This window comes from Ostrea edulis, chromosome 4 (genome assembly GCF_947568905.1).
Source record: "Ostrea edulis chromosome 4, xbOstEdul1.1, whole genome shotgun sequence".
In the NCBI taxonomy this organism is placed as follows: Eukaryota; Metazoa; Mollusca; class Bivalvia; order Ostreida; family Ostreidae; genus Ostrea; species Ostrea edulis.
The window spans coordinates 45,684,227-45,700,624 of record NC_079167.1 but is presented as its reverse complement, the minus strand read 5'-3'; the positions used below and the strand labels follow the sequence as shown (position 1 = coordinate 45,700,624).

At 34.8% G+C, this 16,398-nt stretch overlaps 1 protein-coding gene across 1 annotated transcript; it reads left to right on the top strand.

The window, feature by feature from the left end:
* The first annotated feature begins 463 nt into the window (after positions 1 to 463).
* Positions 464 to 13,538, top strand: LOC130054166 (uncharacterized). Its single transcript, XM_056162769.1, has 2 exons — positions 464 to 1,817; positions 12,115 to 13,538. Exons 1-2 carry the CDS (start codon positions 503 to 505, stop codon positions 13,395 to 13,397), a joined length of 2,598 nt encoding a protein of 865 aa, XP_056018744.1. The 5' UTR covers positions 464 to 502; the 3' UTR covers positions 13,398 to 13,538.
* Positions 13,539 to 16,398: the final 2,860 nt, after the last annotated feature.

Below are 16,398 nucleotides of genomic sequence, written 5' to 3'. Positions count from 1 at the left end.
ATCTTATTTCACATTTTCCATTTCATTTTGTTGGATATTGTTTTCTTTAAATGAGGAAAATTTAGAAAAACAGCAGGGTTTTCATTAAAAATATCAGCTAATGAAATGTCCTGTATTGTTTGTATCACGAGCGGTAAATCGTTTTAATGGATTTGTTCTCCAAGACCTTTACCTCACGAAACTAGAGTATTGTTGAAATATACATAGAATAGTAAATTACTATCTTCAGTAACCATCACACAATAAAACTATGTACTTGCTTATGCCCTCAAAAGAGATCGTGTGTGAAACGATATATTATCTGAGACATTGTATTTGAAAAAAATATCGAAGGATAGATGTGATGGGAAAGACCGATTTTAAATTGACAACTGCTAACTTAACATCTATTCATACATTTTATGATGAATTCTGATTAGATGTCTGATATTAATTAAAGGTACCAATGTAAACCACGACGCAATAAAATAATTTGCTCAAAAGAGAACAGTAAACTCAAGTAATGGCGGTAACAAACCTTTTGGTAGTGTTTTGTGTGTTTTTCTCTTTTCAATATGTTTACGGAGATGTGGCATCTGACTGGATTTTGTTTTACAGAAACATTTTTAATTCCTACAATAAAAACATTTTTCCAAGGAATGCTCAAAGTGACACGATTACTGTGACACTTTCATATTACCTGAACGCCATCAACAATTTTGATGAGGTAGGAGGAGTACTGAAGACGGTCGGTTTTTTGTCAGTAGAGTGGAAAAGTGATCTTGCCAAATGGAGCGAGAAACCACGTGGAATGTCTGCTGCTATTCCTGACACTATGATTCCACTCTCAGAACTTTGGCACCCTCCAATAACGCTCGCCAACTCCGTTACCTCTCTAGCCGAGCTCGGATCAACAGCGGACCTGGTCTGGGCAAAATATGATGGGACTCAAATTTGGCGACCTGCTGTTATTTTGTCTTCTTCGTGTTCCACGGAGCCTCTTTACTTTCCCTTCGATACACAGAAGTGTAATTTGACTTTTAGGGCTTGGGATCATATCGGCTCAGAAATTTCCCTAACATCTTCGGATACTAAAGTAAATCTGGACTTCTTCAGCGATAATGAACAATGGGAATTACTTGACACGGAAGTTTTACCCTGGTCAAGGGATGGCATATCTTTTGTTACATATACCTTGAAAATACGAAGGATTCCACTTTGGTTTATCATCAACATGGCAGCACCTATTGGGCTGTTGGGACTTCTCTCTACTTTCGTTTTTTTGCTCCCAATCGAGGAAGGGCGTGTAGGATATGCATTGGGATCATTCTTGACATTTGCTGTCTATCTGTCGTATATCATCGACAGTTTACCAAAGGCCTCGGATCCTATGTCCTACCTGACAATATACATTGTCACTCAAGTCATCATGAGCGGAAGTATTGCGTGCATCTCCGTTTTTACTGTGAGATTGTACCTTAAAGACGAGGACGCCAGAGTTCCAACATGCATGGCGATATTCATTGGTTTCATCTGCTGCAGATTCTGTGCCAAAGATGAGTTTGAAGAAGTTTATAAACCGGATGTACCTCAGATTAGAGAGAATGATAGCGGCACGGGATTCCCTGCAGACAACGAGAACGAGCCGCCGCAGAGAGAAACCTTGAAACCAGAAAGTCTGCCACCAAGTATCAAATTCGGCGTACCCAACGTTAAGTGGAGGCCACTTGATGCAGACAGAGAGGACGAGGTAGATGAAGAAAAACTCGGTTGTATGAATATTCCTAGGGTTGGATGGAAGATGGTCGCCAGATCCCTTGATTATTTCTTTTTTGCAGGCACTGTTGCTACTCATACTGTTCTTGCGTTTATATTTCTGTTGCCAATTTACGTACAGTATTGAAATGCTGTTCCGTGATTAGAATTCAAAGTATGTGTCCAATAAGGTAATTTTCGTATTATTTTCATTTAAGGTGGCTCATTACAATGAAATTCTATTTGATGGCTCGTTTAAGCACCTTGTATGAAGCATAATTTCACCATCGAAAAAGTAATACAAGCTCTCAATTATCTTATATGATTTTTCCGGAATGATAAAACATGTGTTTTGTTTGCAAATAAGAGAGTCTAGAGTCCAAATTTCGCTGTGATTTGGTGCATATATGAATATCTCATAAAACGTACCTCAAAGACTCGTATAGAATTTCTTTTCTTTCTTTTTTTGAAAAAAAAAATTTATGAAAATATTGTGGATATTTTTGTCAACTAGAAAAAAAAAGAAGATATATTAGACAAATATATTTTAAAAAGAAATTGAAATGGAATGACCAAATTTCAGATTAACTGCAGAACTGTAGCTCTCAGAAAATTTTGGGACAGATCAAAGAGCTCAAGATCCATCCTTTATAGGTAGCCAGTCAATCGAAGGTTTTTATAAGGGGTGGGTCTGTAGCTCTCTGATCTGTTTCAATATTTTCTCAGACAGCTACAGTTCTGGAGCTAATTTAAGATATATCGCTGTATTTTAAATTTGAATCAAACGAGAGAAAAAAGTACCGATCCCGATCAAAATTGATAGAAAGAACGAAATAACCATGACTTTTATGACTTTTTATCAATAAATTGTTTTTCATTTAATTTGTAACCCTTTTTACATCAAGGAAATGCACACGATGTAATTTTCTGATTACAATGTTCTCTATGACTAATTTTTATTTATAATTCCGATCGGGCTTGGTTCAAATATGAGAAATCAAAATATTTCTGAATTTTGACCATTCTAATTGACATGTTTTTATGAAGATTGTGTCCGTAGATTTAAGAAATGTTAACATATAACGTTTTCAATTTTCATAAATATTTTTATTTAAAGAATTAGAACGTCTATTTGAGTTGTAAAGGCATGTTTTATTAGATTTTCATATCATGCATCAAATCACAGCAAAATTTGGACTCTAGAATCTCTTACACCTTTTGTATCATTCCGGAAAAAATCATATAAGATAATTGAGAGCTTGTATCACTTTTTCGATGGTGAAATCATACTTCATAAGACGTGTTTTAACGAGCCATCAAATAAAATTTTGGTGTAATGAGCTATCTTAATATAATGTTTATGCAATTAGTAAATATACATTAGATTGTCGTTTCGTATAGTACATTAAAAATCATACTTTTGCTTTGTGACTTTTATCATAATATATCGGGATAATTTTGTCACCCAAACATCATTTATAACATTCCCTTTATCTATTCACTTTAAGAATGCTGGTTCGTGCTATGTGATCAAATAAAAGGTGGAAAATTCAACGTTTGAAATGTCTTATTTCATCTAAATGTAAAAAGAAATAAAGAGAAAGGGGGAAAAAATGATATAGAGCAATATCTTATCATGGACGAAAAGGGGGCAAAAACCAAACAAACCAAGTACAAAAAAATAGATTTTCGTTTTGATTTAAATGCAAATAAATACTAGTCGTGTAGGGTTTTAGAAATATTTTTCCTTTCATATTTTATGTAAGACTTGGAACCCTGTTATCTACCCCATCTCTGCCCTTGGTCTGACATTTTAGTGTGGTGAATCTACACTGAGGATGCCTGAAAATTAATTTGAAGGTTCCTATACACACTTATGTATATTTTGCTCCTCCCGGTTTTGGGGTGATAGTTTGAACAATTTTGAATCTACACTACAGATATATTTGCAATTTAATTAAGGTATTCATTATATAACGAAGGCAGACTGAACAATTTTGAATGATTCAATCAAGACAAATATTCATTGTTAACTAATGATGAATGTGAAATAGACCAAATTCACAATGATTAGAAGCTTTTTTCCACTTTCAATATTTTTGAAGAGTTATCCGCCCTTGATAAAGATAAATTTTCGAAACATACCTGCGGTAAATGATTAATTTTTTTTTTATAAAGGGAAGGTTTATGTAACTTTTGTTACCAAGAGATTTGTAAGAAAACAGAATTTTTGATAAAAAAAAACCAAACCAAAACCCAACCAAACAAAAAACCATGCTTTTCCTATGGACTTCAATGTAAAATTAAAGATTGGATAGATCAAACATTATACCTCTTCCTTCCCGTGATAGAACATAATGTAAATGTAATGTAATGTATATGTAAAATGCGAATCATCCAGAAATATGGCAGCCGAATGAATCTGATTGTCTTATTCTTATATCAGCAATCAATTATCTACCACGCTTTACAATCAATAGGTACATGTATAAATCTGTCAGGGATTTCTGAGACATACCGTTCTACCGTTTGGGCTGAACACATTTAGATAATAGGTCCATGTACTCTGATAGTAAATTAAATGGCAAAGTAGGATAATTGAAGTATTTTATACCTATCAATTTTACAAGTATTGCGCGATTTAAAAAACAAGATGCCCTTATTCATATGACTGGTAAATGATTAGAAGCTTTTTTTCCACTTTCGTTCTAAGTTAATTTTTTTTTTTTTTTTTTTTTTAGAGATATGGTATGTGTCACTGTTTTTACTACTGTTTTTACTACTGTAAAACATCGCTAGCTGTTAAGCAAATTTCTACTTCGTTTTCAAAGGAAGCGAATGTATTAATCAATTAAGTACAATGTCATAGTGGTATGTTTATCCGCACATTAATTGTGTATCAAAATTCAATGGGAACAATCAACACTTCATAAAACCGTTTATCAGTACCAGTTATGTAAATGAACGGATAAATGACGGGATCAATATTGTAAAATGTTTCAGACATATTTACTTTACTATCTACATTCTGAATAAAGCGCTGTTGAAAAAATAAAAAGAAACAACATATCTCCGTTGTTGCCATATGTAAAACAAGTCAATACTTTTCCAACAATAGATATACCAATTCGAAAATCACTGTACACTGTCCAAGATGGCTGTAGTCTCGTTTCCGATTCGAACGTAATTTTTTAACCCGCACCCGATCGTAGTTTGATGATATAAGTCAATGTGATGACTTTATGATAACAAATAATTTTAAAAAATATTTCCAACACTTAAGGGGATATGATATGATACTGAGATGAATGTAATTAGATTCTTCAAAAAATCATTTATCATAGAAAGGAAGTTTCTCCTGTTTGAAAAATGACAATTTGAGTTCGTTTCCATGGACCTAACAATGTTGAAAAAACACAAAAGGCTAAAATTTAGCAGTTGTAGATCCAAAAATATGCACAACAAACAAACAGGTTGTAATATGAATATATTTAATGGCCATTATACAAACAGTCTATGTGCAGACAATATTTTCCACGTAACACAAAAATAAATTACCCAAAATGCAGTCCGAAATTCAACGCCTCTAAAAAAATATCTTTTTGAGGATAGAGTTTTCAAGGAAAATTATCAAAAACATTTACTGAATGTAATTAGATTTTAATTATTTTACTATGATGAAAGGTGAAGATAACGAACAGTGATCAATCTCATTTAAAGATGGTATCCATAGCTAAAGGACTAACCTAAAATATTGGCATGTTAATGAATTGGATAAAAAGATACATCTGAGGTAATTGAAAATTGCTACAAACAAATCAGGCTGATTTTTTTCTTTCTCTAAAACAATTTTAAAAAATATCAAATACAACGTTTAAATATTATGCTCTTACAAGTACTATGTTAGATTTAAAGCATACAATCATTATTTGATGAGAGCAGCCACAGGATGATAAAGTAAGTTTTGATTTTGCCTATTCCACATTTCCTCCGCTTTATGACATAGGGGTTTTGACACGTATCGGCCGATCTAATTTCAAATCCAAACATTCAACAACATAGAATTTTGATTCAAATAAGCAATTAAGTCGGTGGCCTAGTGGTTAGGCTGTCAGACTCTCGGTTCGAGTCCTGGCCGCGGTAGGTCCGACGTTGTGTCCTTGGGAAAGGCACTTTACATGAATTTCCTCACTCCACCCAAGTGTAAAAGGGGTACCTGGCTATAGACAGTGAAAGATATTGTTAGAATGTTAGTGCTCTAGCGCCTGTAACGGCATCTTGCACTGTATGCTTCACAGGAAGCTGAGAAAGTTCTAGATTGATATAAGGTCTGCCGAGGTGATAATGTATTGTAAAGCGCTTTGAGCAGCATACGCTGGAAAAAGTGCAATATAAAACCAATCATTATTATTATTATTAAACTTACGTACATGCACACCTCATTTGGAGCCATTTTCTCTAATGAGTGTTAAATCGATCGGTAATAAATTCCGCCATGCATATGCAGAAATCAGTGCTAAATAATTCGTAGCCTGCTTTGTATTTCTCTAGTTCTTGTGATACTTGAGGTTACATGTATCATAAATGAACCAATGGATTGCATTAAGTACTAGCTACATGTACAGGTAGAGGTATATACGTGAGCGGTACCACGTTTACCTATATGCCGACAAAATGTTTAGTCCTCGGGTAAAAATATTTTTCAATCATTTTTATTATTTACGTAATCTCGGAATATAATACTAAATTTTTATTGATACTCTGGCATGATAAAACTTTTGCAGAAGCATCCAACATCCAACCCCATTCGTTCAATGTAAACTCAACATAAGTAAGCTGTAGTGCTTCATTATGGCGACAGGAGAAGCACGATGTATCAGAAACGTACTAAAACCTTTCGGGGCTCCTCTATGCTTATATGCTTGAGTATTTTCCATTCTGCAGGTTTGACATATACACGTATATTGCAGTAACACTGTCCTGGGGGTACATCCAATCCCATCTTTATGATTATTATCAATAATAATTATATATGTATATATATTCACATATATTTATAGTATATATGAATGAGTGGATCCATGATTTCAGTTTATGGAGGCGTGGAAAAAATCTGAGAGATAGGATATCTGGGGCCACGTTTAGGCCCCCCATTTGTTCCAGGACGAAGCCGTGATGGGGTCGAGGGTGCAAAGCCCCTGGAAGCTCCCGCGTTTTGTTGTATTTTGATAATGAAATCAGACTTATTTACAAAAATAATATTTACAAAACTAATATTTTTAATGCACATGCTGCAATCTATGTTGGGAATGACCAATGCATTCTAGCTTCATCAAATCATTTTTGATAATGCTGCTTGGCTACCGCAAACATTCCCCCATGCATAACAGTTCACCCCCTCTCTGATATTTTGCTATAAAGTAAAGCCTCCTCCTTTAATCCAGATATCACATATGATTTCGGGAGTATGCAAATTGGCGGTGTTCATTTTTAATTATCACATACTGGGCTTTATAAATCAGTTTATTGTTTTAATTAAACAAGGGGAAAATTCTATTACATACAAATGTAGTATACTATAGTAATTATCCCTAACCCTTCGCTTCACAGCTCGCCATTGGGAAATCAGTAACCGATATATATATTTTGTATGTTTATCAAACTTGATACATGTATATTGCGTGAGTCAAATAACAAGTATATACTGTTTCAGTAAAATGTACTCAAGTTTTCGAATACAGGTAGACACTTTCTGTATATTCATTATATAGCAACCCCCCACCTTTTGTATTGTTATTGCTGATAATGTGTAAATTCGAACCATTTAAGGTTAAGTTGAAATATCTACTATGCATACACTAAGCGCACGGTACTGGTGTCACTTTACGTTACACTTATAACGTCATAAATTGTGGTAAAATATAATCACGAAAGCAACGTCACATTTTAAACAAATTCATTATCTCCAAGCTGTAATATCATAACTAAAGCACATGCATGATTTAATGTTTAAAAATTTAAAATAAATCTTTGTACGTGTATATGAAATAAGGGTACCCGTTTCGGTAGGTTTCGTTTTGCTTCGGTAGATTTCGTTTCCTTTCGATTTCGTTTCGCATTTTACAGGTAACCATCCCATGAAATAAGGTTTGCAATTCTTATGAATATGACTTTGAAAATTTTAGGGGAGGGGGGGGGGGGGGTCTGTGCCCCCGATTTGGGATTTTGTTTAGCAAAAAACTACATGATTTCTTTTTTTTTTTGTGTACAATGTCATTTCACAGAAGGACAGTAAGTTGATCACTGATATACATGTAAATGTAAGGTTACAAACATTCATAAATGTCAACTATTTAAAAAATTTGGATTGAAAATATAGTGGAAAAAGAAGAGGGGAGGGGGGGGGGGGAGGGCGGAGAAGTTCACTTCCCCATTGTCTTAAAATTCTTGACAAGCAAGACAAAATCGATTTGGGGTACTTCTGTCCAAACCTCAAAATCCTCAATCGTAGGAGGGGGCGACAAAAGCTTGATTCACTACACGTATTCTTCAATTCAGCACTTCAAACATCAACTACCTTTCACAACGACTTTGAAATGGGTACGGACAGCCCATCAATCGAACTTTGAATATAGAAAATACAGGCTTTGGTAAAATAACGAACGAAGTAAATTGTCAAAAAGGAAGGGGGAGGAGAGACTTGGACCCTCCCCACGGGTGACCGAACGTGCCAAGGCGACCAAACGTGCCGTAACATGGCCTGATATTCTGCCCCATTTACAATGGAAAATAGGTTGATTTTTTTTCATTTGATGGAAAAAATCAAAATACCGAACCTTTTTTTTCTTTAAAGAAAATTATGCAGATTAAGGATGATCATAGGTGCGATTGAAGGGGAAATATCTTTAAGTAAAAAACTTTATAGCTTTTTAATGGAGAGGGAAAATTCCTGCACACTTTTTCATTCACCTTATCATAAATTAGAAGAGAAATGCAGAGTTTTCACAATAGGGAATACACTTTGTTGTGTTAGTATCAGGATTTAAACCTTTTGTGAACTTAGTCTGGTGTGGTGCTAGCCTTTAAAAAGGAAATCTGAGTTGTGTCCAAGGCATCACAAATGAATACAATATAAAGAGAACCTTTGAAGTACTGTTGTCTATTGTTATTAAAATTCTCAGTTGTTTACAAGTCACATAAAAAAGGAAAACCTTTCTAACACTCTTCCTTATCAATCTCATTCATTATGTCTATGGCAAAGTGAAGTGTTGTAATAAAAAAAAATGTCACCTTTTTTCAAAATGTTTTTATCTTTAAACTATCTAACTCAAGTATCACCCATTCATTTCACTCTGAATATTATTCAAATTTACCAAAATTTTAAGAAAAATGCTATAAAGATAAATAGCAAATTTGCACTGGATAAATGTTGCCTAGCTATCAAAAGAAAGGTTATCATTATTCAAAATTACTTCTAACAAAAGAAAAAAAATTTAATATACTCGCATGAAATACTGATCCTCATTTACATACATGGATGAAAGGTGAAGATGGATATCAAACTGGCATGACAAACACCAATTTAATTAAAATTTGACTTGTAAATCTGCTCCTCTACTATATACCCTGGCCATATTCAGAAAGGGACAAAAATTCTTCATTAATTGCTTTGAAACTGAGCTAAACACCAAAATAGGAAATAGTGAGGTCAAGGTAACAGGGAAGGTCAAGGTCATGAAAAAATACCATAGTTGAATAGCTACCACTAATATGTATCAGTGTACGAGTTTTCATAAAAATATTGTCAATAGTTGCTTTGAAACTGAGCTAAACATCAAATATGGAAAAGAGAGGTCACAGGAATGGCCAAGGTAAAACATATTGATGCAGGTGAATAGATGATACCAATATGTATCAGCATGTAAGGTTTGGTGAAAATATCTTGAATAGTTTCTTTGAAACTGAGCTAAACACAGAGCTAAACGCAAAATGATAAACACTATATGCCCAGGCCATGTTCATGGCGGGGCACAAGAATTACGCACGTTGATTTTTTTCAAAGTGCGTTAAATTTGGGGCGAAGTCAACGCACTTTGAATTTTTTTTTTTCAAGTGCGTTGTGAGCATACATCAGCATTTTTTTTTCATGGAGACACTTAATGCACTTTGAAAATATATAGAAAACAAAAAATGAGAGGAATTGATCTAACGTTGTCGGAAACGTGGAAAGGGAAACGAAAGATACTTGCCAATCTTTATGCTTTTTTTTTTTTTTTTTTTTTTTTACCGGTAAATCATTCAAATTGATTGCATGTAGACGAGCCCCCTCCCTCCCCCCATTCAAATCAAAATTTGATTTTAGATCCGCTCACATACTCGCTATACTAGCATCTAGAAAGTCTTGTCAGAGGTCAAATTCAAAATGGTGATCATCTCAAAGGATCCCGGTTTTAGCAAAGTAAATGCCAGTTAGTTCTAAAATATTGTTTTCGGAGAGGACCATTCTGTACCCATCAAAGGTTTATGTGTGAAGTTGAGCCTGGTGAAGCCAAGGGGAGAGAAATATGCTCCAGGCAAGGATTTTACACAGAGAAGTTAGTTCGCCTTTGACCCTTGATCTAGGAAATTGGTTCATGGCCACTGCACATCCTCCACACTTGGGCACCCTATGGGTGAAGTTTGAGCCCGAGTGGACCAAAGATTGAGAAAATATGCTCAAGACGAAGATAGGTTTATCTACCGGTACAGTGACCTTGATCTAGGGAATTGGATAAAGGCCAGTGCACACCCTCTACCCGTGGGCACTATGGGTAAAGTCTGGCAAGACTTGCTCAAGGAAAAGTAATATTGTTCAAAACAAATTAAATCGAACGGACGGTCGCAGGGACGGACAGTCTAATCATTGTAGGGACTCTCAAAGAGCCAGGCCCTTATTTAGTCCCAAAAAAACGAACTTTGAAATATTTTTTCAAAGTGCGTAATTTTTCAAAATGCGTTGTAAAAGTGGACAAATCTCATATTCGGAAGTGACATCATCATCATCAAAATATTAAAATTCAAATGATTATCTATCATTTTTGAAAGCTTCAGGAAAATCGACCAGGCCGTGCAAAATGTATATGTTGCAAAGTGCGTTAATATGGCCGATATCAACGCACTTTGAAAAATAATATACAGTGTATTTTTTTCAAAGTGCGTTGACTTAGTCCCAAAAGGAAGAGACGCCATTGCTGAGGTCTGATGAACTGAAATTAGAAACAATGAGAAAGAGGTCGGGGATTTTGGTTCCATATTGAGGAAATTGCGGGTAATTCCAGTGATGTCGACTGGAAACTTGTGGTGGGCACACTGGACATTTTCTTCTTTTCTTGCTATTCTGGGTTCCATTACCGTAGCTGCTCAAATGTAATATCACAAATTTCTGTATACATTTAAGGTTTTGTACATGTATGTATTGAGTTATTCCCCCTATACTATAAACATATGCTGTAAACACGTGTCATGTTTGGGTGCTAAAACTGAAAAAGTTAAATAAATGATTATTGGTCAAATTCAAACCACATTTTGTTGTTGGACTTGGCTTTATAGGGTGTTTACTGTATATTATAATAATCAATTGATTATTTGTCAAATTTTTATTACATAACGTCGAACAAATATTGTACAATATGCATTGGCTTGACATAGTAGAAAACCCCAGAAATGTATTCCTTAAATGCAACTATATTTGATAAAAATATTGTTATACTGATTCTTTAACTAAGAATAACTGATAATTAATGTATATACTTCAGAGAAAAGTCAAATTTGCGATTTAAGGAAATTCGCCGCACAAATCATGTAAATGGTACAGAAAAAATACTTCCACATTTGCTAATTCTATGTTGCAATTTTCTAAAGTGTCCTCCGAGTTGAAATTGTATTAAAGCGTATGCTTTGCTGTAAAGAAGTTGTGATTTTCATTGTAATGAGCCAAAAAGCGTGACTCCGCGGGAGTAGTCGTAATTATGACCAAGTTCCCAGGTTTAAAAGATGGGGGTATGATATATAAGATAAAGACTTCAAATTAAAATGACAGAACAATACTCAATTGATTTTAAAGCGTATTTGTTCATATGTGACCCTAACAGTATGACAATGTAATTGGCACTTTGTCGACAATTTAGTCCTAAAAGACTTTAATTTGAAACAATTAATACCTAGTCTGAGCAATGGCTGCTCCAGTGTAGAGTGAAGTGAGTATATTGACCAAATCCATAAAATCACCGAATTATTTGACAAAAACAACTAGTATGGACCAGTTTGGAATAATCGTAATATTTGTTTTGCTGACTTTATTCACTGTGAAAACACAGTCTTCCTCCTCTGGAGGACAGCAAGTGAAAACATCTTGCTTAGTCTGTGAATCCATGCCTGTTCCTAATCTTGACCATGTCAAATTGCTCTTTAATGACTTATTTACGAACAACAAAGAATACAGCAATCTGGTTTTCCCCCATGAAGACCAGTTGGAAACGATCAAAGTGAATATGAAATTTGCGCTATATTCTATTCCAGAATTTGATGAAGTTGGAGGAACGCTTAGTTTAATAGGACGATTAAAAATGGCTTGGTTTGACAGTTTCGTTATTGAAAAATACACACCCCAAAAACATGTTCTCGAGGCGTTGGATATTCCTCAAGACGACATCTGGCTCCCTCCAATCACTGTTTTCAATTCCGTAGATTCACTGACGCCAGTTGGTAACGCTGGATATGAGGTGACTGTTACTCTCACTAATGGGTATGTACAATGGGAGATAGGTGTAGTAACGAAAACTGGTTGTACAGTTGTGGCCACAGATTACCCGTTCGATACCCAGTATTGCACAATTACTTTTACTCCCTGGGGATACTCTAGTAATGAAGTGTCTATCCAGACGGATGAAGACAATATCAATATTGAAGATTTTATTGAAAATGAGGAATGGGCCGTTCTAGAAACTACTCAAGAGGTGTATGTGGCCGCCAATCGCTCTCTGATTACCTATAACCTGACATTAAAGCGAAGGCCTGTGTTTTTCATTGTCAATATGATGGTCCCTATTGTTTTATTGGGCATGCTCAACAGCCTCTGCTTTGTTCTCCCTATTGATTCTGGTGAACGAGTTGGCTTTGCAACAAACGTTTTCCTCACTTTCGCTGTGTATTTGACAATACTTTCTGGAGAACTTCCGGTCTCGAACCCACTTTCGATTATGAGTTACTATGTGGCCGCCATGTTGTCTGTCAGCAGTATAACAACTCTTATCGCCATTTTTACGATTCAAGTCTCCATCTACGACCCCAATGAGAAAGTTCCAGCCTTAGTAGTGTACATCGTAGCTTTTGTCACGTGCCGGGTATGTCGAAGACGATACCGAAGAATGGGGCAGCGTCACGAAACCTTCGAAAAGACACCCTTGGAGGACAATAGTACCGATTCGGGGATATCTGGCGTGAATAATGAGGAACCAGGGGAAGAGAACGATAACATTGAAAAATATAAGTTCGGGGTGTCGTGGCGGGTGGTGGGAAAGACACTTGATAAGTTCTTTTTTCTTCTCTTCTCTTCTGGAACTTTGGCAGTTTCAGGCTATTATCTGGTTCCTCTCTTTATGAAACTAGACACATCTATTGCATGAATGATGATTATTTTTTCCCCACTTTATATGGAGGCAGGTCATCTATGAGAGAGGTCATTATCCTTTAGATAAAATGAATAGCTTTATTTTGATGAAACTTGGTACATTTTATACTGTTAATGAGTACTGGTCATTCTATGCGCTTTATGTCAAATGGAATTTTGCTCTTAAAGTGGTACATTAAAACTATTTATAATAAAATGATTAAACTCAAAAACTGTGTTATTACATGTATTACCAATAATATTGATGTGAATGTTGATGAATATTAACGGTATGCAAGTGCATTTAACCAAAACAATCAATGGTTTCAACAGCCTCTCTATATAACCTGAAAACAAATGCGGTGCTGAGTTGCTGTTAGACAACCAACTCATCTAAATCTCTATTACTTTTTTTCGCTCCGTTTCTCTCTCTCTCTCTCTCTCTCTCTCTCTCTCTCTCTCTCTCTCTCCGTTTTAATCTGAAAACCAAGTTGTTCAGAATATGAACTCGGGTGTCTTATAAGTGAACATCAATTTACTAAAGTTTAATGCATAGTGTAAATGTTTCCTGGAATAGATATGAAAATGGCTTAAATGTGTAATTTGTGGTTTTAAAAAAGGCAAAGACCGGCCGACCGACCGTGTACCTACTCACTACTGAGTTATGACACAACAAATCAACATTACTTTTTAAAAAGAGATATTGCCTAACTAGACCTGTCCAAACAGGACTAAAAGCGCCTCATGATTTATCTAAACTTGGACTTATGAGTAATCTAAATGCACCATAGCTGAATAACATATACAAACTCCTATAATTCCTGCAATCCATAGTTATAGGAGAGACTACAATGACCTAGACCTGTAACAAATAAACAATGGTGGGGCCATGGTATGATTATTCCAAAGCAACCTTCTGATCAAGCAAGAATTGTATAATTTCTCTATTACATATAGGGTGTTTCAGAAAATATAAAACCATTCTATGTGCCTATATTTGTATTACACTTTATTCGATTAAAAAAAAAAAAACATGTACCAGTATCATTCGAAATAATCTCGGTTGAGATTCGGCTCGGCTGAATATTTTGACTGACGCCTTCACCGAGTCTCGGAGCAGTCCTTCATAATTCATGTCTGGAAATTTACTTTCAGCTTCATCCAGTTCTAGCAATTAATGTGCACTTAGGTGACACTGCTGTTCGCTTCAAATAAGTGATTTGACTGTTAAACTAACTCTCTATCACTATTAATGCTGTATTACTTACCATTTTGGTATAAAAATCCCAAAATGAAAACAGGCATTACATTTTCCGTTCGAATGAAGATTTCCATGGCACAATATTTTATCTCCTGGAATTGAAGAGTTCCTATAGTCTGCTTTATCTAGTTACTGATACATCGTATCTCTACATACTTACTTGCATTTCGCTAATTCAAAAAACAAACTATAGGAACTCTTCAATTTTGGGAGATAAAATATTGCTCCATAGAAGTCTTCATTGAACGGAAAAATTAGTGATGGTTTATTCTATGGAATTTACATATTTAAACGGTAAGTAATACAGCATTAATAGTGATAGAGAGCTAGTTTATAATTAAAGCGAACAGCAGTGTCACCTAAGTGCACATTAATTGCTAGAACTGGCTGAAGCTGAAAGTAAATTTCCAGACATGAATTATGAAGGACTGCTCCGAGATTCGGTGAAGGCGTCAGTCCATATATTCAGCCAAGCCGAATCTCAGCCGAGATTACATTTGAAAGAGTGTGAATTCAAAAAATCATATAGATTTAGAATTGTTTGTTGAATTGACACTGAAAATAGAAAAAGTAATATTTTTACAAACTACGCTTAAGATGTCATTGTGATACATCAATTCAAAGTTCATACATGTAACTTGAGCATTTGTCTTGACAAATCTAATCACTTTGGACTTGTGGGGAGCACAAAATCTGATAAACACTGTTTTGTATTACATGTATACGACTGCATAGCTGTCGGTTGTTATACTATTATATTTACATTCACTGAATCTTTTCTCTTATCTTTCTTTTGAAATTGATATCGATTTCATCTGCGACAATGAATGCATGTTTGTTGCAAGCTAGTTCGATTCGATTTTTTAGTACCACCTGTCAGTATAATCATTACCAAATATGGAGCGTCATCAAGGTCAAAGGGTACAATGGCTTAACGTGACGAATGGGACAACCATATGGTATTTTAGTACTTAAATCTAGTTTATATTTTGAAATAATACATAAGAATATTTAATATAAATATAAATCAACTTGTGTACCCTACATGTATATTTAGAGTTCTATACCTTTACTTTTTAATAGTAAATTCGAACCCAAGCGATATAATTGATATAATCAAAAGATCGATAACGGATAAAAATCTAAATTCAAATAGTTAGGGGGAGGTGGTATAAAATCTCCCGAAAGTTTCTGTCATCCGACATCAATTACACTTTAGTGGAATGACTGTTAATAACCACATAATAATATTACATTTTAATAAACATTTGATAGTTTTAATGTTCACTTTTATTTGTGAATGTAATAAATGTATTACTGTGTGATATTCATATAAAATGTTTTGTGTGAGACGAAAACTACCCATGTGATGATGTGAGATAGCCGTAAGATATTTTTTTGTCTTGCACGTCATTGATTATGACAAATATTTTCTCTGATTCAAGTCGCATGGTGAAAAAATAAATTGTAATGTTTTCTTCAAAGTATTTGATAATAGCCTTCTGAGGGACAGTCTTGGGCTTTTTTTTTTTAGTTCACACATAAAGTGTAAACCATTTCCGGATGAACTCTTTCGGGCTGTCTAATTATCGGCCGTGGGAGCGGTCCATCTATCTGTGAGTGTGTTAGAAAGTGCAAATTGGAAATGAGAAATTTTTTTTTATTGTTTCGGCAGAATAATTCCTTATTAATGACATATATAAAAGTTCTGAATCATATATATTTTTGAAATAATTAAATATGCATGTACATGTAT